At 36.4% G+C, this 23324-nt stretch overlaps 1 protein-coding gene across 3 annotated transcripts in view; it reads left to right on the top strand.

Moving 5' to 3' along the window:
* Positions 1 to 23324, top strand: part of RIC1 (RIC1 homolog, RAB6A GEF complex partner 1) — a 142969-nt gene that overhangs the window by 27271 nt on the left and 92374 nt on the right. For all 3 annotated transcript variants that reach the window (XM_057548491.1, XM_057548490.1, XM_057548488.1), the window contains exon 2: positions 11925 to 12032. In XM_057548491.1, coding sequence (XP_057404474.1) covers positions 11925 to 12032 — 108 coding nt within the window. The remainder of the gene's footprint in view (positions 1 to 11924; positions 12033 to 23324) is intronic.

The raw sequence follows: 23324 nt of genomic DNA, 5'->3' as shown, positions 1-23324 counted from the left end.
ACTGATTCTATTTCTTTAAGTCCAACTTATAAATCTTAGTTAATTTTTTTTTTAAACTCTTTCCGAAGTTCTATTATTTGTTTTTTCTTTATATGGCATGTAAGTAGTATGTAATAATGAAGACTTTAAGCCAAATAGTACATAAGACTTCTAGAGTCTTTGTTGTTGATATCATGATGTGCTGTTGAGGTATGTTGGTCTGTGACCCACAGTTTGCTCTTAACTATATGCCAGGAAACAGAGATAAATTATACAGATTGCATACCTTCAGCTCTGTACAGTTTGTTTCTAGAAATTTCCACCTCTAATTATGTCCAATTGTGTACACACATAGGACTAAACTGATGCTTCTCTAGAGGGACTAGTGTGGTTTCCTTAATTAATGAGATTTAAGTATTGTTTCCCAATTTAAGAATACAACCAACCCCTTATTTTCTTTATAAAGTTTTATAAAAGTTTTAAAACATACAGAACACCTGGATACTCACCACCTAGAATCAGCAATTGTCAACATTTTCTTTCTCATTTAATTGCTTGGGTGTATATGTGTATATGTCTGTGCGTATATATTTGTGGGAACTCTTCGGAAGTTGGAGACATCAAGACACTACACTAATACCTAACTACTTAGTGTGCATCTTCTAAAAATGACTTAAATATACATAACCATAATATGAAAATTAATAATTCCCTAATATATTCTATTATGGAGTTTGACTTGAAAATTTCCCCAGTATTCCCCAAATTACTAGCATAGCCTTTTTCTTATTTTAAAACAGATCTACTCAAGGATCACGCATTCCATTGGATTGTTATATCTTAACTTAGAAATTGTTATCGCTTAACCTAGGATAGTCTTCCTTCCTTCTCTTACTTTCAGTTATTCAATATGTAGATTTATTTTGTTCTTAATAAATTAGGGCACTTTTCTTGAAAGATCACCCTCACACTCCGGATTTGCTTAGTTGTTAATGTTTTCCTTGAATCTGCTATAATTCTTGTAAACTGAAAGTTACATTTAAAGGTTTGATTAGATTAAAGTTAAGCATATCTAGTGTGCTTACTTTATGGGAGATTTTTGTATTCATGAAATTAATTTTAAAAGTGTTTCTATTCAAGAGTACTTGTTAATTGAGGTAATATTGCACAGGATAAAGAATAGTAACATGGTAGGAGGTAAACAGTCTGGTTTCAGGAGAGCTTGAAAGTGGGAATCAGGTATTTCTCAAGTATTACTCATTTCGTAAAGGAAAGAAAGAAAATAACCAAAGTTTATTGGCTGTCCTTTTCCTGTACATGAAGGTGATCATCTCAGTTTAATGCCAAGAGTGTTGGTGTTGAGATTGAGTCATCAGTCACAGTCATCAGCTGCTACCCTTAAGGAAAATTGCACTTTGGAATTCGAGGAATGTTTGAAGCATGGAGTTAATTACTTATCACTACTGACATGGTATCAGTAGAAGAAATTGCGTGTTACTGATAAAAGTGACCTGTGTACTTTGAAAATAATACCTAATGGACTGTCAACAGTTAACCAGAAAACCATTTTTGAAAATCATCTTAAACATATTAGTAATGTTTCCTGCGTTTGTAAATAGTATTCAGTATACTTAAATGATGGCTTATTTATTTATTTTCTTTTAGACTTTTTTTTTAATGTACAGTGATGTGTTGTTCTTAAGTGGATATTGACAGGCATGTATACTAATGTAATGACTATTCCAATCAGGATTCAGAATATTTTCATCCAGAAAGTTCCCTGTGTCTACTTCTGGTCAGCCTGGTTCTTCTCCCCATTCAGGTATCTGGTGGTCCAAGCCCTATACTGCCAGAGAGTTGGGCTGATCTTGTCATTGCTTAAGCTGTAGCAGAAAGCAATATGTTACTGGTGTCTTAAGTAGGAATTTCAAATACATTATCTCAAGGAAGCAGTTGGGAGTTTTGTTCTGTAGTATTTTTAATAATGTGATCCTGGGACATTAAAATAATAAAACAGCAACAAATAATATCTACAGTGCTTATTGAGCTCTAAGCGCTCTGCCAAGTGCTGTGTTATTTATTTATTCAATTTTTGCAGAACCTACCAGTGAGGTAGGTTCTATTGTTAGATTTATTTTAAAGATGCAGAAACTGAAGCATAGGAGAAATTAGTTTGTTCAAGCTCTCAAAGCTATTAAATGGCAGAGCAAGTATTTGAACCTTGCGTTCAGACTTCAGAGCTTGTATTATTAACCACTGTATTATATTCCCTGTTAGTATATGTGGGCTTAGCAGACCTTCTTGAGCTGGTCAGGGAATCTAATCACCATTTATAGTGAATTTTCCTATATGAACAAAAGAACCCCAGTAATCAACTTAAAAAGACAGATATTGGAACAGTACCTCTTTGAAAGTTGGTGATCCCAGTTAAAAAAATAGGCAATGGATTTGAATAGGTGTTTCTCCAGAGATGATGTAAGATAGCCAATAACCACATGAAAAGATGCTCAGTGTGATTTATTCATTAGGGAAATGTAAATAAACCATAAGATACTACCACACTCACTAGAATGGCTACCATTAAAAAGACAGTAGCAAGTGTTGGCAAGGAGGTGAAAAAATTAGAACTCTCATGAACTGCTGGTGGGAATATATAATAAAATAGTGCAGTCACTGTGGAAAACAGTTTGACAGTTCCTCAAAAAGTTAAACACAGAGTTATCATATGACCCAGCAATTCCATTCCTAGGTATATAGCCAAAAGAATTGATAACAGGTGTTCAAACAGAAACTTGTGCATGAACATTCATAGCAGCATTTTTCACAGTAGCCAAAAGGTGGAAACAACCCAAACATCCATCAGCAGATGAATGGATAAACACAATGTGGTATATCGATACAAGGGAATATTATTCAGTCATAACAGGAATGAAGTATTGATACATGCTACAACATGGATGAATCTTAAAAGATTATGCTAAGTGGAAGGCCACATGTCATATGATTCCGTTTATATGAAATCTCCAGAATAGGCAAATCCATAGAGTCAGAAAGTAGATTATTGGTTGCTAGGAGCTGGGGGTGGGGGTGGGGAGGGAATGGAGAATGACTACTGATAGATACAGAGTGTCTTATTGGAGTGATTTAAAAAATGCTCTGAAATTATATAGGGGTGATGATTGCACAACTCTGAATACACTAAAGCGCAGTAAATTAGACACTATAAAAAGTAAAAAGTAGACTTTAAAAGTTGATGACATTTAGTTTATCAGACATAATATACACACATAACTACTTGAAAAGTGTAGAATAGAATTTCCTGGAGGCTGGTATACGAACTCTTTTTTTTTTTTTAATTTATTTATTTTATTTATGGCTGTGTTGGGTCTTCGTTTCTCTGCGAGGGCTTTCTCTAGTTGTGGCAAGCGGGGGCCACTCTTCATCGCGGTGCACGGGCCTCTCACTATCGCGGACTCTCTTGTTGCGGAGCACAGGCTCCAGACGCGCAGGCTCAGTAATTGTGGCTCACGGGCCCAGTTGCTCCGCGGCATGTGGGATCTTCCCAGACCAGGGCTCGAACCCGTGTCCCCTGCATCGGCAGGCAGATTCTCAACCACTGCGCCACCAGGGAAGCCCTGGTATACGAACTCTTGATACTGTGTGGTAATCTAGGGAAAGACGAGTTGTTTAATCAAATAAACGGGAAATATACATACTGTATCTATTGAAGATTTACAGCATACCTCAGCCCACTAAAGATTTGCTAAAGCTCTGTGGTAAAGAAACCTGTTCAGTGTTAACACAGGATTTTTGTAACTGAATTGGTCTTCTGCCCTTTAAATGAACAATCACCAGTTCTACAGAACCTACTTCATTATATCCAGCATGGAAACCACCGGTCACATATTATTAAAAATTTTAGTTTATTAAGAATTCAGTAAAATAAAATCGTTTCCTTAAACTAGCCACATTTCAAGTGCTCAGTAGTCACATGTGACTCGTATATACTGTATTGGATAATGCATTTCTCTTGTTGCAGAAAGTTTGCACAGCCTTAGTAGACATACACAATAAGACATACAGTCATAGGATGTTTTTATTTACTCTTAGTGCCCCACTTCTCAATTATTATAGAGCATTACAAAGAGAATGTTATGGGTTGAATCATGTCTCCTGCCAAAAGATATATTGAAGTCCTAACCCCCAGTACCAGAAAGTACTTTTTATGCAGAAAAATTCATGCCTACTTGAATCTGTGTTACCATGTTACAAGTTACAAGGAAATATCTGATAGACTTCTTTAGATATACATATATTTAGACACAGAGGCAGTTCTGTAAGGAGTAAAATTGCCTCTTAGAAAGGATTTTTTTTTTAATAGAGTCAACAATTAATTGGGGGCCTTTAAACACGTTGATTTCTGCTATTTACAAAGTAGTACTTATTAACATTTATGCAAAATGTAAGTCACTAGAAGAGAGGTGAGACTGAAGACTGCTGGTTGTCTGCTTTACACAAAAATGTAGCAGTTTCATAAGCCCACGTTATTGTACATTATTCTTTTGATATGGATACAAGCAGAATAACAATATCAGGTTTGATACGCTTTCTGACTCCCAAATTAGGAAAGTCATTCATTTTGAGAAGTGAAAAGTTTATAAGATATATAAATATTGAAATAGTTAGAAATAAATTAGTAAGTACTAAAACATACTATGATTTTAAATTAGTGATTAAATATTGTCGCTCTGATTGGCTCTTTTACCTTTATTAATCCAGTAGGCAAATTATCATCATTGCTGATTATAACAATAGAAACCTTTTTAAAAGCCCCTTTTTTGATTGGTTAATGTTGTCTCCTTTGTCATCACATTAAAAAATAATCTTTCAAATAGGTCAGAGATGCCTAAATCATCAAAAATAAAGATGCAATTTACTCTAACTTGTATCTTGCATGTATGTATTGTAGTTGTGAAACAAATTACAATCAGTTTTTGTTGTTGTTGTCTTCTTTCTGTTCCTCCTACCTTCTGTCATAGTTCAGGTTTCTCTTTTAGGTTTTTGCAACAGATTCTGAGTAGGCCTCTGTGAGTATGTTTTTTTTCCCCTTTAATTAGTTCTTCAAAAGACCATCTAAGATAACTTGTTTTTAACTTTTTAAACTTTTTTAGGATATACTTGACATAAATATAAATATAATTGACATATACATTAATTGTACATGTTTACAGTGTAAATTTGATTAAGTTTGATGTGTATACACCCATTAAACCATCACTATAATCATGATAATGAACATATCCATTACCCCCAGGTGTTTCCTCCTGTCTCTTTGTAGTGGCTTCCCACTGCCCTCTATCTCTGGGCACTCATCTGCTTACTTTCTCTCACTGTAGATTAGTTTTCATTTTCTAGAATTTTATATGAATGAAATCAGACAGTATGTACTTGTTTTTTGGTTGTTCTTGTGTGTCTTTCACTTAGCATAATTATAAAGAGTAAATTAACATTGGTACAGTATTATTAAAGTACAAATCTCATTGAAATTTTCCCCAGTTTTTCTACTGATGTAGTTGTTATTTCTTAGTCTTTTCCATTCAGTAATAGTTGTTCAATTTTCCTTGTCTTTTATGACCTTGATCCTTTCGAAGAATACTGATCAGTTCATTTATAGAATCTTATCAGCTTGGGTTTATTTGATTTTTCTCATGAATGGAATGCGCTTATGTGTTTTTGGCGGAAATTATCACAAAAATGTCCTTCTCAGTATTATATCAAGGAGTTCATGATGTTCATTTATCTTACTATTGGTGACCTTTACCTTGATCACTTGGTGTCTGCCAGGTTTCTCTACTATAAACTGTCTTTCCTTTTGTAGTTAAAAAGGAACTGGGGGAAGATATTGTGCATATCCTATTTTTCCTGAAACTTTTGCTCACTGATTTTATGTCCATCACTGGATCTTGTCTGCAGCTAATTATGTGATTTTTATCTAATGATGATTCTCTACATCCTTTTTCCTTCTATATTTATTAATTGGAATTCTATGTAAGAAAGAGCTGTCCCTTTGCTTTCATTTATTCAGTTATTTATATTAGTATGTTTTTGTATTTACATGTTAAATACAATGCTGTAATTATTTTGTTTAAATTTTTGCCTATTTAAAAAATTGGATTGTATATATATATATTCTACTGCGTTTTAAGAATTCTTCATTTGTTCTGAATACAAGTCATTGATGCAGATATATGATTTGCAAATTTTTTTTCCAGTTTGTAGCATGTCTTTTATTCTTTTTAGTAGTGTTTTTTGAAGAGAAATAGGTGATTTTTATAAGGACTAGTCTGTCAGTTTTAATAATATTTATTTTGTGAGTCATGAAATAAATGCTGTGTCTTATCTAAGAACTCTTTGCCTAACCCAAGACCACAAAAGATTTTCTCCTATATTCCTGAACTTTGATGGATCAGGTTTTACATATAGGTCTCTAATAGGTGAATTAATTAATTAATAGATGTTATGCATCTATTACTATATTTATTAGGTTATTTTGATACTTTCATCTTTTAACTTTTATACTAGGATTAAAAGGAATTTACTTATCATTATAGTATTCTGTATTTGTCTATATATTTACCTCTACCAGTCAGTTTTATACTTTTTTATGCTATAGTGTTGCTGTTCTGTGACCTTTCATTTTAACTTGAAGAACTCCCTTTAGCATTTCTGGTAAGTAGGTCTAGTGGTGATGAACTCCGTCAGTTTTTGTTTGTTTGGGGAAGATTTTAATTTTCCTTCTTTTTTGAAGGATAGTTTGCCAGTTATAGTATTCTTGGTTGGCGGCTTTTTCCTTTTAGCACTTAGAATATATCATTCCACTCCTTTCTGGCCTGCAAGGTTTCTGCTGAGAAATTTGCTTATAGTCCTATGGGGGTTCCCTTGTACATGACAAGTTGCCTTTTTCTTCTGCTTTTAAAATTCTCTCTTTGCTTTGACTTTTGACAATTTAATTTTAATTTGTTTCATTGTGGATTTCTTTGAGTTCCTCTTTGGGGTTCTTTGGGCTTTTTGTATCAGGGCATCCATTTCCTTCCCCAGATTTGGGAAGTCTTCAGCCATTATTTCTTTGAAAACGTTTTCTGGTCATTTCTCTTTCTCTTCTTCTGAGCATACATTGATCTGCTTGTTGGTATCTCACAAGTTCCTTTGGTTGTTTTTTTACTCTTTTTTTCATTTTTTTTTTGCTTTTTGTTTTGTGATTGAATGATTCCTGATGACTTTTCTTAAACCTTTTTTTTTTCTGCCTGATCTAGTCTTCTGTTGAATCCCTCTAGTGAGTTTTTATTTCAGTTATATTCTTTAGCTCTGTGATTTCTGTTTGGTAGTTTTATATTTATATATAATAAATTATATATATAATATGTATATAAAAATATGTTTATATATATATTTTTAATTTATTTTATTTATTTTACTTCTGGTTGTGTTGGGTCTTCACCGCTGCACACAGGCCCTCTCCAGTTGTGGTGAGCGGGGGGCCACTCCTTGCTGCGGTGCACAGGCCTCTCACTGTGGTGACCTCTCCCACTGCAGAGCACGGGCTCTAGGCATGCGGGCCTCAGTAGTTGTGGCATGCGGGCTCAGTAGTTGTGGCTCATGGGCTCTAGAGCACAGGCTCAGCAGCTGTAGTGCATGGGCCCAGCTGCTCCGTGGCGTGGGAGATCCCCCTGGACCAGGGCTTGAACTTGTGTCCCCTGCATTGGCAGGCGGATTCCCAACCACTGCGCTACCAGGGAAGCCCCTATTTATATATGTTTATTTAATAATTATTTATTTAGTATTTTGTCTTTGTTGAAATTCTTACTTTGTTCATGCATCGTTCTCCTGATCTCAGTGAACATCTTTATGATGGTTATTTTGAATTATTTGTCTAGTAAATCATATATCTCTATTTCATTAGGGTCTCTTTCTTTTTTTTTTTTAATTAATTAATTTTATTTTTAGCTGCATTGGGTTTTTGTTGCTGTGCGCGAGCTTTCTCTAGTTGCGGTGAGCAGGGGCTACTCTTTGTTGCGGCACGCAGGCTTCTCATTGCAGTGGCTTCTCTTGTTGCGGAGCACTGGCTCTAGGCACGTGGGCTTCAGCAGTTGTGGCACTTGGGCTCAGTAGTTGTGGCTTGCGGGCTCCAGAGTGCAGGCTCAGTAGTTGTGGAGCACGGGCTCAGTTGCTCTGTGACATGTGGGATCTTCCCGGACCAGGGCTTGAACCCGTGTCCCCTGCATTGGCAGGCGGATTCTTAATCACTGTGCCACCAGGGAAGCGCCATTAGGATCTCTTTCTAGAGATTTGTCCTGTGTCCTTTGGAACATATTTGCCTGTTTCTTCGTCTTCCTTGACTCTCTTTTTTGGTGTTTGTGCATTAGGCAAAGCAGCCACCTCTCCAGTCTTTATGGATTAGCCTCATATAGAAGAAGATCCCTACTAGTCAGCCCAGCCAGAGATTCTGGTGGCATCTCAAAACTATATTCTAGTTCAGCATCTTTACTTTATTCTTTGCGGCCGCCTGATGTCTAGGTTATTCTACATCCCCTCACAGCATCAAAACAAGTGAGACTGAAGCCATTTCTCAGGCAACCTCTAAAAAAGTTGGATCATTTGATGGTTTAGCCAACTCTTTCCCTCCCTTGGGAGAAGCTGAGAGCTGCGTTTTTTCATCCACTTGCTCTGTGCTGAGCTGGGGGGAGGAGCTTTGGGAACTGGCAGCCCAAACCTCGGTTTCTATTCTTATTAGCTACCTGGTGGCTAAATTATGCCAGGTCTCATTATTGCCCAGTGGAAGGCAAGACAGACCCCCCCACCCCCACCCCTTTTTTGGGCAGCCCCCGGAAAAGTTGGGGCATTGGAATTGTGGACTAATCTTTAGCTCCCCAGGGAGAAGTTGGGGTTGGGTTTTTTATCCACTTGCTCTATACTTAGCCAGGGAGACGGGCTATGGCAACTGCCTGCCCAAACCTCTGTCTCTGTGCTCACTAGCCCCCAGGCAGCTAGATTTTTCCAGATCCTGTCAACACTCTGAGGCAGGTAAGACAGAACCCATTCCTTTGAATAGGCCCCATAGAAATTGGGCTTTTGGACCTGTGGATCAATTCTTTTTTTCCCAGGGAAAAGCTGAGAGCTAGAATTATTTTCTCTGCTAACTCTGTGCTAAGCTGTGGAGAGGAGCTGTTGGTGACTACTAGTCCAAGCTGTTGTCTCTGTTCTCCCCCAGGTAGCTAGATGATGCCGGTTCTGACAGTGCTTCAAGACTGACAAGTTAGAAGCCTGTCCTCTGAGGATCCCTGTGGAAAGGTTGGGGCATCCGACACACAGACCACCCCTTTTCCTTTGTAGGGATTAGCTGGGAGTTGGAGGGTTTCATCCTGATTGTATGGCACTGTGTTGGTGGTAGGAATTCTGGTGAGAAGGTGTCCTGAATTTCCCTACCAGCTTTGATGAGTGTGATCTCTCATTCATCCAGCATTCAGTTGCTTTTCAATTCGTTTCTGTATTTCTCACAAAAGGGGATTTGTCTGCGAATTGTCATGGGGGGTGGTGGGGAAGAGAATCTAGGACTTTTTACTCTGACATTTTGTTAATGTCACTGCCCCCAGGGTATTTGTTTTTAACTTTTAATTGATATTTGAAGTACAGACAACTAATGCCTAGCAGTTTTAATGTGTTTGGAGCTTTGTTAGCTTCTTAGAAACTTTTGTGTTTCACTTTCAGAGATTAAAAAAAGCTTCTAAGGGGATGACCTATGTAACTTTGGAAAATGGCATTGTAACTCGTTATTCTAAGGCTAAAGTAGAAGAAGTTATCAAAAAAAACTGTATTGTGTTCGGTAAATTTGTTTTTTTTATAGGGGTATAGTTAGCAATTCCAAAATACTGTATACATATGGTAAGGTTGAACAAAGAACTAAATTAGTTATATGAAATGATAGCCAGGTTCTCACTGTCTGAAGAAAGTTCCAAATAAGTAAGGGAGAAGGCTAGAAAGAACCACATTGTGCTTGATTATAGTCACATATGTTTTTGTTTATAAATATATGCATATATTGAAAGAAATATGTAGAGATACATGTGTATATGTGGGTTAGTATAGGTTCATATACTTCCTACTGTGTTTGCTGAGAGGACCTACAAGTAATGACACCCCACTAGCAGTAAGCATCTTGTTTTCAGGTCTTCTTTTCTAAATACTATCTCTAATAAAAGAGTCAGGAATCCCTGAAAAAATGGCTGATTTTAGGGCAAGGACAGACAGAGTACAAGATGACCTTGTGGAGCTTCTTGTAGTGCCAGAAAGTGGATGTCCAGTTGTTCCAGCATCATTTGTTGAAAACTGTCTGTTCTCCATTGTGTTGCCTTTGCTTCTTTGTCAAAGGTCAGTTGAATGTATTTATGTGTGTCTGTTTCTAGGCTATTCTTTCATTGATCTGTTTTCTTTTCTTTTGCCAATACCACACTCTCTTCATTACTGTATCTTTATAGTAAGTTTTGAAGTTGGGTGGTGTCAGTCTTTCAACTTAGTTCTTTTCCTTCAATATTGTGTTGGCCGTTCTCGGTCTTTTGCCTCTCCATGTAAACCTTAGAACCAGTTTGTCAATATCTGTAAAATAACTTGCTCTGATTTTGATTGGGATTGTGTTGAATCTGTAGATCAAATTGGGAAGAACTGAACATCTTGACAATACTGGGCTTTTTAATCCATGAATTTGGAATATCTCTCCATTTATTTTTTCTTGTTTTATTTTGTTCATTGAAACTTCGTAGTTTTCCTCACATAGATCCTACACGTATTTTGAATTTATACCTAAATATTTTTTATTGAAAATTCCACTTGTTCATTGCTAGTATATGAGAAAGCAGTTGACTTGTATATATTAACATTGTATCCTGCAACCTTGCCATAGTCACTTATTACTTCCACAAGTTTTTTTGTTATTGTTCATTCTTTCTGATTTTCTATATGGGCAGTCATGTCATCTAAGAATAAGTTGTATTTCTTTCTTCTCAATCTGTATATCTTTCATTTCCTTTTCTTGTGTTCTCCCAGTATGATTTTGAAAAGGAAGGGTAAGAGGGAGTATCCTTACTTTGTTCCTGATCTTATCAGGAAAGCTAGTTTCTTCCAGTGAGTATGTTGTTAGCTATAGGTTTTTGTAGATGTTCTTTGTCAGGTTGCAGAAGTTCCCCTCTGTTTCTAGTTTGCTGAGAGTTTTTGTCATGAATGGGTGTTGGATTTTGTCAAATTCTTTCTCTGCATCTATTGATAAGATCATGTGATTTTTTTTTCCTTTAGTCTGTTGATACGATGGTGGATTATATTAATTTTCAAATGTTGAACCAATCTTGCAGATCTGTAATAAATCCCACTTGATTATAGTATATGATTCTTTTTATACGTTGTTCGATTTGATTTGCTAATATTGTGTTCAGAATTTTTGCATCTATGTGCATAAGAGCTCTTGATTTGTCATTTTATTTTCTTATAATGTGTTTTCTGGTTTTAGTATTAGGGTAATACTGGCCATAGAAGGAGTTAGTTAGTATTCTCTGCTTTTATCTTGTGGAAGAGATTGTAGAAAATTTGTATAATTTCTTCCTTAAATGTTTGGTAGAATCCACCAGTGAACCCATCTGGGCCTGGTCTTTTCTGTTTTTGAAGGTTATTAATTATCGATTCAATTTCTTTAATTGATATAGGCTTATTCAGATTGTCTTTCTTTATGGTTCTTTTTAGTTGATTTGCTTGGACTGTTTAAACTCATTTAATATTGGATTATGTTATCTTTTATTATACTTCTAGAATTATTAAAATACTGTCAGAGTGTACTCCATGATGTTATCTTAAATTTTTTACTTTTTATGAGATATTAATAAAATAAAACTGTTTTCTTCCAGCCTAGTGTATTAATCGTAACCTACAAGGAACCTGCAAAATCATCTTCTCAGTTTGGATCCTACAAGCAAGCTGAATGGAGGCCAGATAGTACCATGATAGCTGTGTCAGTAAGTACATTTTTCAACTTTAATGCTGTTTTTTTATGAAATCATTACATCGCATTTAAATTTAATTCTCTTAGATGAGATCCTTTCACTTTTTCACACCCATTAGTATTTACCATCTGTGATAGGAATTGCTGTACCGATTCTTCTATTCAGGTTACTCCTACTATATCGTCTTTCTTGATTCTTCTACTTTCTCCCATTCCTAAACGGTGCCTATATCCTTTTCTTTTTATTCCTCTCACTTTCCTGTTTTGTCCTTGAAGTCTAATCTAGATTTTTTAAGCTTTCATCTGTATTTACGTGGTACTCCCAAATTTATATTATAAATCCTGCCCTCTGTTCCCAAGGATGTCTCATAAAAATGATAAACTTTGTGTTTATGTCATACTACATTCTCATATCCATTTGGGTTTATTTCTGCATTTCTCCTCTATTCCATTAATGTGCTTAGGTCTGGTTAATTCTACCTTTTGATTTGCATTTCTCTGATCATTAGCAATGTGGAGCATCTTTTCATGTGCCTGTTGGCCATCTGTATGTCTTCTTCGGAGAAATGTCTACTTAGGTCTTCTGCCCATTTTTGGATTGGGTTGTTTGATTTTTTGTTATTGAGTTGTATGAGCTGTTTGTATATTTTGGAAATTAAGCCCTTGTTGGTCACATCATTTGCAAATATTTTCTCCCATTCCATAGGTTGTCTTTTCATTTTGTTCATGGTTTCCTTTGCTGTGCCAAAGCTTATAAGTCTGAATAGGTCCCGTTTTTTTATTTTTGTTTTTATTTCTATTGCCTTAGGAGACCTAAGAAAACACTGCTACAGTTTATGTCAGAGAATGTTTCGCTTATGTTCTCTTCTAGGAGTTTTATGGTGTCATGTCTTATATTTAAGTCTTTAAGCCACTTTGAGTTTATTTTTGTGTGTGGTGTGAGAGTGTGTTCTAACTTCACTGATTTACATGCAGCTGTCCAGCTTTCCCAACACTGCTTGCTGAAGAGACTTCTTCAGCAAGAAGAAGAAGAAGAAGAGATGACTTCTTGCCTCCTTTGTCAAAGATTGACTGAGTGTGGGTGTGTGGGTCTATTTCTGGGCTCTCTGTTCTGTTCTGTTTATCCATATGTCTGTTTTTCTGCCAGTACCATGCCATGCTGTTTTGGTTACTGTAGCTTTGTAACATTTTCTGAAGTCTGGGAGAGTTATGCCTCCTGCTATGTTCTTTTTCCTCAGGATTGCTTTGACAGTTCTGGGTCTTTTATGGTTCCATATAAATTTTAGGATTATTTGTTCTAGTTCTGTGAAAAAGGTCATGGGTAATTTTATGATAGGGATTGCATTAAATCTGTAGATTGCTTTGGGTAGTATGGCCATTTTAACAATATTAATTTTTTCAGTCCAAAAGCATGAAATGTCTTTCCATTTCTTTGAGTCATTTTCAGTTTCCTTTATCAATGTTTTATAATTCTCAGCATATAAGTCTTTAACATCCTTGGTCAGTTTTATTCCTAAGTATTTTATTTCATTTTTTGGATGCAGTTTTAAAGGGATTTTTTTTTTAACTTTCTGATATTTCATTGGTAGGGTAAAGAGGTGCAACTGATTTCTGTATGTTAATCTTGTATCCTGCTGTGTTGCTGAATTCGTTTATCAGTTCTAGTAGTTTTTGTGTGGAGTTTTTAGGGTTTTCGATATACAGTATCTTGTCATCTGTGTATTATGACAATTTTACCTCTTCCCTTCCAATTCAGATACCTTTTATTTCCTTTTCTTGTCTGATTGCTTTGGCTAGGACTTCCAATATTATGTTGAATAGAAGTGGTGAGAGTAGGCATCCTTGTCTTGTTCTAGATTTTAGCAGGAAGGCTTTCAGCTTTTCCCCATTGAATATTATGTTGGCAGGGGAACATTAACTTTAAACCTCAATTAAGCGAAAAATATTATCCCCACAAAAAGAATTTCATTCTCTTTAGTGGATATATATTACAAAGAAAAATTGTACTAAATTTTCATCACTATTACATTTAGAATTTTGTAACAGTAAAATTTATGAAAATTTGTTTTCTGTCTGTAGTTTTTTTTTTTTTTTTTGGTAAGCTGTATTAGTCAAGTTTTAATAACAACATTCTCAAAAGTGTCAAAGTCCAATTACGATATCATCTCACACCGGTCAGAATGGCCATCATCAAAAAATCTAGAAACAATAAATGCTGGAGAGGGTGTGGAGAAAAGGGAACCCTCCTGCACTGTTGGTGGAAACGTAAATTGATACAGCCACTATGGAGAACAGTATGGAGGTTCCTTAAAAAACTAAAAATAGAACTACCATACGACCCAGCAATCCCACTACTGGGCATATACCCTGAGAAAACCATAAGTCAAAAAGAGTCATGTACCAAAATGTTCATTGCGGCTCTATTTACAATAGCCAGAACATGGAAGCAAACTAAGTGTCCATCATCGGATGAATGGATAAAGAAGATGTGGGACATATATACAATGGAATATTACTCAGCCATAGAAAGAAACGAAATTGAGTTATTTGTAGTGAGGTGGATGGACCTAGAGTCTGTCATACAGAGTGAAGTAAGTCAGAAAGAGAAAAACAAATACCGTATGCTAACACATATATATGGAATCTAAGAAAAAAAAAAGGTCATGAGGAACCTAGGGGTACGACGGGAATAAAGACACAGACCTACTAGAGAATGGACTTGAGGATATAGGGAGGGAGAAGGGTAAGCTGTGACAAAGTGAGAGAGTGGCATGGACATATATACACTCTCTGTAATCTTTTGTTGTTGTTTTTCTGTATTTTGATGCTTTGACGCTGGCCCTGGAGAGACTGCCCCTCTCAGGGCTAGCCAATTTCTAGAGATAGTAAAGGATTACCTGCTAATGTTCCTTTCACGTGCAAACCAAGCACTTCACAGCCTGTACCCTCAACCACATCATTTATGGAGCTCTTTAACATCCTTTATGGAGCTCTTTAACTTGGGCCACTATTCCCCACTCCTGATTACTCCAGGGCCAGGTACCAGATAACTAGAAACAACCTTTACAGAAACAGTTTCACAATAATTTATTAACCTTTGCATATACTGAATATTAAGAAAACAAAGAAGTTAGGAATTATTTCTGTTCTCAAGTTGGGGGTGGGTAAAATACATATGTAAGAGAAGATAACAAACAATTTACTCTTTTTGGCTACTGAAAATCCAGTTTTTATTTTACTTAGTTATTGCTTATAGTCTTTTTCTAGAAGATACATTTCCATACAACTGGAGATATCATGATGAACATAAATTTAGCTATTGTAGTCTGGTTTATGTTAAATATGCTAAGTAAATGCTGACCTGATTCAAGTGATTTAAGTTAATTCATCTCTGTATAATTTAAAACATGAATTAATGGTTTAGCTTATATGAATTATAAGGTCATAAATGGACTTTATGAAAAATAGACTTTGTCTTTTAGAGCAATTTTAAGTTACCAGCAAAATTGAGAGGAAGGTATAGAGATTTCTTTCATTACTCCCTGCCCCAACACATGCATAGCCTCCCCCAATTATCCTCCACTACAGTGATACATTTGTTACAATTGGTGAATCTACATTCACCATCATTATCACCCAGAGCCCATAGTTTGCATTACGGTGCACTTTTGGTGTTGTACATTGTGTGGGTTTGGATGAATTTATAATGACATGTATCCACCATTATAGTATATACAGAGTAGTTTCACTGCCCCTCAAATCCTCTGTGCTTTGCCTATTTATCCCTTCATATCCCATAATCCCCGGCAGCCACTGATCTGTTTTATTGTCTTCATAGTTTTGCCTTTTCTAGAATGTCATATAATTGGAATCATACAGTATGTAGCCTTTTCAGATTAGCTTCTTTCACTTAGTAGTATGCATTTAACGTTCCTCCGCATCTTTTCATGACTTGATAGCTCATTTCTTTTTAGCATGAATATTAATTCATTGTTTGGATGTATTACAGTTTATACATTCACCTACTGAAGGACATCTTGGTTGCTTCCAAATTTTAGCAGTTATGAATAAAGCTGGTATAAACATCTATGTGCAGGTTTTCTTACGGACATGTTTTCAACTGCTTTCATGTGCTGAGGTGCACTTGCTGGGTTGTATGGTAAAACTATGTTTAGTTTTGTAAGAAACTGCCAAACTGTCTTCCAGAGTGGCTGTACCATTTTGTATTTCCATCAGCAATGAATGAGAGTTCCTGTTACTCCACATCTTTGACAGTGCTGTCAGTGTTTTGGATTATGGTCATTCTGATAGGTGTATAGTGGTATCTCGTTGTTTTAATTTGCATTTTTCTTCTGACATATGCTATGGAATATCTTTTCGTATGCTTATTTGCCATCCATATATCTTTGGTGAGGTGCCTGTTAAGGTCTTTGGCCCATTTTTTAGTTGGGTTGTTTGTTTTCTTATTTTTGAATTTTAAGAGTTCTTTGTTATTTTGGATAACAGTCCTTTATCAGATAATGTCTTTTGCAAATATTTTCTGCCAGTCTGTGGCTTGTCTTTTCATTCTTTGACAGATTTTTTGCAGAGCAGAAGTCTTTAATTTTAATGATGTCTAGCTTATCAGTTTATTTCATCGGTTGTGCCTTTGGTGTTGTATCTAAAAGTCATCACCAAACCGAGGTCATATAGATTTTCTGTTATGTTATCTTTTAGGAGTTTTATAGTTTTGAGAATTGGATTTTTAAAAGTTTTAGTTTTTAATAAGGGGGATAAATGTTCGATGAAGAAAATCTGAGAATTGTAGAGATAAACAAGAAAAAATAAATAACTTCACTACTCACAGATAATCATTAATTTTTAGTTATGTTCCTATATTTTTTTAATGGATGTTTGCAGATACACATATTTAATAGTACATAGAATTTGAAAGGCTACTGAAGTCTGTTTGTTTTTAAATCCAAAGTGATATTACTATAAGTGACTGCTAATGTCACCTGTTCATGAGGAGCACATTTGATAAATCTGAGTTTTCATAGGTAGAGGATTATCGAAAACATACTTTTTTCTTTATAGAAAGCTACTGTACAGCTTTTTTGACATGTTATATCATGAACATTGTCTCACTTCAACATTTTTCTATAACTTGATTTTAAATGTTTGCATAGGATTCTAACTTACAGATGAGAAGATATTTAAATAGATAAATATAGAAATTTTCATTATTTTCACACAAAATTGACATCTTAATTTACACATTACTCTGCAATTTGATTTTTTTCTCTTAGTATATTATGACTACTCTTCTAGATTAATACATATACTTCCAACTTATTAGTTTTAGTATTTGTATAATATTCCATAGTGTGGAAGTTTCTTATTTTCTTTGCTATTCTTCTCTTAATGGACCTTTGGCAACTATAAACAGTGCTGCAGTAAACATTGTTATACATATACCCTTTTGTATTGGTGCATTTATTTCTTTAGGGCACTTTTCCCTATGTAGGATTGCTGGGTCAAAGTGTATATGTATATTCTTTTTAATGAATATTGCCAAATCATTTTTTCATAAAATTGTGTCAGTTTCCAGAGTCACTCCTATGTGTTCTTAAGATTCCTGTTGACCTACATTTGTGCCTGCATTGGATTGGTGAAAAATGGTCTTGTCATTTTAATTTCCATTTGTTTAATTTCTATTGCTAGTGAGGTTTGGCATCTTTTCCTATATTTATTGGCCCTTTGCAGTTCCTCTTCTGTAGGTTGCCTGTGTTTGTCCATTTTTCTTTTTTTCTTTTTAAATTTATTTATTTGGTTGCACCACGTCTTAGTTGTGGCCCCCGGGCTCCTTAGTTGTGGCTCCCGGGCTCCTTAGTTGTGGCTTGCCGGCTCCTTAGTTGCAGCTTTCCTTAGTTGTGGCACACAGGCTCCTTAGTTGTGGCATGCGAACTCTTGGTTGCGGCATGCATGTGGGATCTAGTTCCCTGACCAGGGATTGAACCCAGACCCCCTGCATTGGGAGTGTGGAGTCTTATCCACTGCACCACCAGGGAAGTCCCTGTCCATTTTTCAAACCCAGAATATTAGTTCTATGTCTTTCTGCTTGTTATTTTCACTATAGTTTCAATGCCAAGAGCATTTTCTGTACACGGTGGGCATTCATATATTAAATAATATCTGAACGTACTGTTCTTTAAGCATGGTGAAGGATATCCTGTCTAGGTACAGGATTCTTAGATTGAAATTCTTTTTTTTTTTTCCTAGCCATGAGGTAATGTTCTAGTACCCTTTGGTTTCTAGGGTTATTAGTGAGAAGTCTAGTGTTAATCTGAGTCTTTTCCCTTTTCAGGAAACCTATTCTTTTTCTCTGAAAGATTTTTCTCTTTGTGATTGAAATTAGGTTATTTTTACTTAAAAGATTGTATCTTTTTTTTTTTTCATTAAATTGTCTCCCTCTGCCTGCCTCCCTCCTTCCCACCCTGCGCCAATCCACCCAAATTAAACCTGAGTCTTAGGTGTTTCAATCTGAAGACTTCAGTCTGTTTCTGCAGGTAGGGATTTTTTTTTTCTTTTTCCTAAATAAGAGAAGAATAGAACAAGGTTTGTCCTGTTTTCTTTCTTTTATTCATTATTTGCAGACCTCCTGAATTTGTCTTCCAAGTCTCTTACTTTTCAGTAATGATTTTATCAAGAAGGGACAAGCTGTCAAGATGGCAGCACAGAAGGACATGGAGCTCACCTCCTCCCACAGATACATGAAATAATACATCTACACGTGGAGTAGTTCTCACAGAATACATACTGAAAGCTGGCAGAAGATCTAATACAACCAAAGCTGCAAGAAAGATACCCACATAACTGGTTAGGATGAAAGGGGAAATAAAAAGGAATCAGGACAGGACCTGCACCCCTGGGAGGGACCTGTGAAAGAAGAAAGGTTTCCTCACCCTGGGAACCTCCTTCACCAGCTGGGAGGTCCACTAGGACAGATAGGGAGCTTCAGAGGCGAATACAGGAGCCAGCTTATGGCCAGGTAGGGTAGAGGGAGACCAGCATAGACGGTCTTTGCACATTGGTGCACTTTGCAGCCCGACATGCAGGCCAGCCGGTATGCACAGGGGCTGGATGCTGAAACTCAGGTTTCAGTGGACAGACCTGGTGAGGAGACTTGGTTTGGCTGTGCAGAGATAGCCCGAAGGGCCTTAAGTGTGGTCTGGGATGCAACTGGCACGGAGCGCAGGTCTGCCATAGCAGCACCATTGTCAATACATGAAGGGAAGGGTGTGGGCCCACCATGGCAGCCTCATTGTCAGCATGCTCCCAGCGGGGCATGGCTGCAGCCACTGTGGACTTTGGAAATGTGCACCAGCAAGTTTTGGGAGCATGCAAGCGCCACCAGAGTGGGTGTGCACATGCAAAGGCAGGGCTGAAATCTGAGCAGATTACCAGCACTCCCATAGTGGGTGCAGGAGCGCGACTTCGGTGGGTTTTCGCACCGGTGGCTTTGGGAGCATGCACATCCCTGAGAAATGTATGAGTCTGTTGATTATTGATGCTCCTGTAGCGGAGGCTGGTTTGAAGGCAGTGCCAGCAATATTGTACTTTGTGGGCGCACACACCGGGTGGTGGGTGACATCACGGAGTTGCACGTCCTGGTGGACAGCTCCTGGAGAAAAATACACAGTGGCCCCTTTCCTAGTGAGAGCATTCCAGTCCTCCCTACCTCACACTGTAGCTTAGAACTGGATCTGGGGGCTTCTACTCCAACAATTGGGGAGCAGACCCTGCTCCCAACAGGGCTGTGACAACCACAGAGCAAAGAAGAGGCCCCACCCAACATCCAGTGCAGGCTCTGATCACCACAACACAACCCCTCTGTCAAGGGGATAACAGCCAGAACATGGCAGGCATCCACACCAAATACAGGCCTTGCACCAAAAACACTGGACTCACACAGGCTACACAGGGATGCTCCCAAATACAAAACAGCCCTTTAAGACCACAGTAGATAACTGTTTCTCCTAAATTCAGAGAGAGAAATATGAGTAAAATGAAAAATTGGAGGAACCACTCCCTATTAAAAGAACAAGAGAAATCCCCTGAAAGGACACAAAATGAAAGAAACCTCTCCATTCTTCCAAACTCTGAGTTCAAAAAGGAGGTAATAAAAATGCTAAAGAAATTAAGAAGGATTGATAGAAATGCAGATCACTGTAACAAGGAACTAGAAACTATAAAGAGGAGCTAGTCAAAATTAGACAATTCAATTGCCAAGATAAAAACTGAGCTAAAGGCAATGAACAGTGGACTAAATAAGGCAGAAGAATGAATAAGTGATCTGGATGATAGAATAACAGAAATCACCCAATCAGAACAGCAGACAGAAAGAAAAATGAAAAAAAAATTGAAAGCCACATACGAGATCTATGGGATAATGTTAAGCATTCCAATCTACGCATAATAGAGATCCCAGGAGAAGAAAGAGAAAAGGGGATTGAAAGTGTATTTGAAGAAATCATGGCTGAAAACTTCCCAAATCTAAAGAAGGAAACAGATATCCAGGTACAGGAAGCACAGAGGGTCCCAAACAAAATGAACCAAAACAGACCTACACTGACACATGTTATAATTAAAATGTCAGAATTTAAAGGTAAAGAGAGGATTCTTAAGGCATCAAGAGAAAAACAGTCAGTTACAAGGGAACCCCCATAAGGCTATCAGCTGATTTCTCTACAGAAACTTTGCAAGCCAGAAGGGAGTGGCAAGATCTATTCAAAGTTATGAAAGGGAAAAATCTGTAACCTAGGATACTGTACCCAGCAAAATTATCATTTAGAGTAGCAAGGGAGATAAAGAATTTCCCAGACAAGAAAAAACTAAAAGAATACAGCAATACTAAACCTATCCTAAAAGAAATATTGAAAGGTCTTCTCTAAATAGAAAAGAAGCAAGACTCTATAGGAAAAAGAAATCACAATAGGAAAGGCAAATACATAAAGGGATTGTTTGGTCACTTAAGGAAGCCAGTACATAGATTTTTTAAAAAATCAAAATATTTTGTGAAAGTGATTATAATTAAAATGAACAGCAAGAGGATAACATGAAGATGTAAAATAGGACATCAAAGTCACAAAATGTAGGGGAGGGGAGTAAGAAAATATAGATCTTTTTGAATGTGTTTGAACTTATATGACTACCTGTCTAAAGCAAGGAGATATAGTAATGGGTTAACATATTTGAAAATCAGGGTAACCACGAATCAAAAACACACAATACATTACAAAAAACAAAAAGAAAAGAATTCAAGAATAATACAAAACAAAACTGTCAAACCACAAAAGGAAAAACAAAAAGAAGAAAGGAACAAAAAACAAATACAAAATCAACTGGAAAACAAGGTTTAAAATGGCAATAAAGACATACCTATTTATCAGTAATTACTTTAAATGTCAATGGACTAAATGCTCTGATCAAAAGACAGAGAGTGGCAGATTGGATAACAAAACAAGAACCTATAGCATGCTGCCTACAAGAGACCCACTTTAGGGTAAAAGAAACACATAGACTGAAAATGAGGGGATGGAAAAAGATACTTCATGCAAATGGACATGACAGGAAAGTGGGGGTAGCAATACTCGTATCAGACAAAATAGACTTCAAAGCAAAGGCCATAAAGAAAGACAGAAAAGGACACTATACAATGATAAAAGCATTAATACAAGAAGAGGATATCATATGTTAACATGTATGCACCCATATAGGAGCACCTGAATACATAAAACAAACACTAACAGACATAAAAGGAGAAATTGCTGGGAATACAATAATAGTAGAAGACTTTAACACCCCACTGACGTCATTGACCAGATCTTGCAGACAGAAAATCAGTAAGGCAACTGAGATCCTAAACGACACGATATAACAGTTAGACTTAATTGATATCTACAGGACATTACATCTTAAAAAGCCAAACAAACAGAATAAACATTCTATTCAAGCACACATGGAACATTCTCTGGGATAAACCATATGCTGGGACACAAAACAAGCCTCAATAAATTTAAGAGAATAGAAATTATTTCAAGCATCTTTGCTGACCACAACGGCTTGAAACTAGAAATCAACCACAGAAAGAGAAATGAGGAAGAAATGATTACATGGAGACTAAACAACATGTTACTAAAAAAACCCAAATGGGTCAGTAGTGAAATCAAAGAGGAAATTTTAAAAAATCCTGAGACAAGATAATGAAAACACAACCATACAAAATCCATGGGATGCAGCAAAAGCAGTTCTAAGAGGGAAGTTCATAGAGATACAGGCCTTCCTCAGAAAAGAAAAAAAATCTCAAATAAACAACATACCCTACTACCTAAAATAATTAGAAAAAGAAGAACAAACCTAGATTCAGCAGAAGGGAGGAGATAATAAAGATCAGAGAGAAAATAAATAAAATAGAGATTAAGAAAAACAATAGAAAAAATCAATAAAATTTATATGGAACCACAAAAGGCTCAGAATTGCCAAAGCCATTGTGAAGAAAAAGAACAAAACTTGAGGCATAACCTTTCCAGACTTCAGACTATACTACAAAGCTACAGTAATCAGAACAGCATGGTATTGGCACAAAAATAGACATGGATCAATGGAACAGAATAGTCCAGAAATAAACCCATGAATCTATGGTCAATTAATCTGTGACAGAGAGAGCAAAAATACACAATGGAGAAAAGATAGCCTCTTCAACAAGTGGTGTTGGGAAAGCTGGACAGCTACATGTAAATTAGTGATGTTAGAACACTCCCTCAAACCATATACAAAAATAAACTCAAAATGGTTTAGAGACCTAGATGTAAGACTTGAAACTATAGACTTCCTAGAGGAGAACATAGGCAAAACATTCTCTGACATAAATGATAGCAGTATTTTCTTAGATCCATTTCCCAAGGCAAAAGAAATAAAAGCAAAAATAAACAAATGGGACTTATTCACACTTAAGCTTTTGCACAACAAAGTAAGCCATAAACAAAATGACGAAACAGCCTACAGACTGGGAGAAAAATATTTGCAAATGATGTGACCAGCAAGGGCTTAATTTCTAAAATATACAAACAGCTCATACAACTCAATATCAAAAAATCAACCCAATCAAAAAATGAGCAGAAGACCTAAATAGACATTTCTCCAAAGAAGACATACAGATGGCCAATAGGCACATGAAAAGATGCTCCACATCACTAATTATTAGAGAAATGCAAATCAAAACTGCAGTGAGGTATCACCTCACACCAGTCATCATCAAAAAGTC

The sequence above is a fragment of the Balaenoptera acutorostrata genome, chromosome 6 (genome assembly GCF_949987535.1).
Source record: "Balaenoptera acutorostrata chromosome 6, mBalAcu1.1, whole genome shotgun sequence".
In the NCBI taxonomy this organism is placed as follows: domain Eukaryota; kingdom Metazoa; phylum Chordata; class Mammalia; order Artiodactyla; family Balaenopteridae; genus Balaenoptera; species Balaenoptera acutorostrata.
Note: the sequence above shows the minus strand (reverse complement) of the source record. Positions and strands in the feature narration are given on the sequence as shown.